Below are 388 nucleotides of genomic sequence, written 5' to 3'. Positions count from 1 at the left end.
GCCAAGGCCCCCCTCACCCCCCACCAGCGCATCCACCCCGGCGAGCGCCCCTTCGTCTGCCCCGAGTGCGGCAAGACCTTCAACCTGAAGACCACGCTGATGAAGCACAAGCGCATCCACACGGGCGAGCGTCCCTTCACCTGCCTGGAGTGCGGGAAGAGCTTCAAGTACAAGGGCAACCTCCGGACCCACCACCTCACCCACACGGTGGAGCGGGTCTACCCCTGCACCGAGTGCGGCAAGGTCTTCAGCCACAAGAAGGAGCTGACGGCGCACCAGGGCGCGCACGCGGAGGAGAGGATCCTCTCCTGCTGCCGGGAGGGAGAGTCCTTCCACCCCTTCCTCCCCGTGCACCCGCTGCTCCTGTCCTGCGCCCGGCTCCCGGTGC

At 68.0% G+C, this 388-nt stretch overlaps 1 protein-coding gene across 1 annotated transcript in view; it reads left to right on the top strand.

The window, feature by feature from the left end:
- The window catches only part of LOC104618953 (gastrula zinc finger protein XlCGF7.1-like), a gene marked incomplete at both ends in the record, with an annotated part of 980 nt that extends 615 nt beyond the window's left edge, over window positions 1–365 (top strand). Inside the window, one exon of the mRNA XM_010284679.1 lies at window positions 1–365. This exon is cut by the window's left edge and continues 615 nt beyond it. Within this exon, the coding sequence (XP_010282981.1) occupies window positions 1–365 (365 nt within the window).
- Window positions 366–388: the final 23 nt, after the last annotated feature.

The sequence above is a fragment of the Phaethon lepturus genome, unplaced genomic scaffold, assembly GCF_000687285.1.
Source record: "Phaethon lepturus isolate BGI_N335 unplaced genomic scaffold, ASM68728v1 scaffold37803, whole genome shotgun sequence".
NCBI lineage: Eukaryota > Metazoa > Chordata > Aves > Phaethontiformes > Phaethontidae > Phaethon > Phaethon lepturus.
The sequence above is the reverse complement of the archived record's forward strand: the minus strand, read 5'-3'. Positions and strand labels throughout refer to the sequence as shown.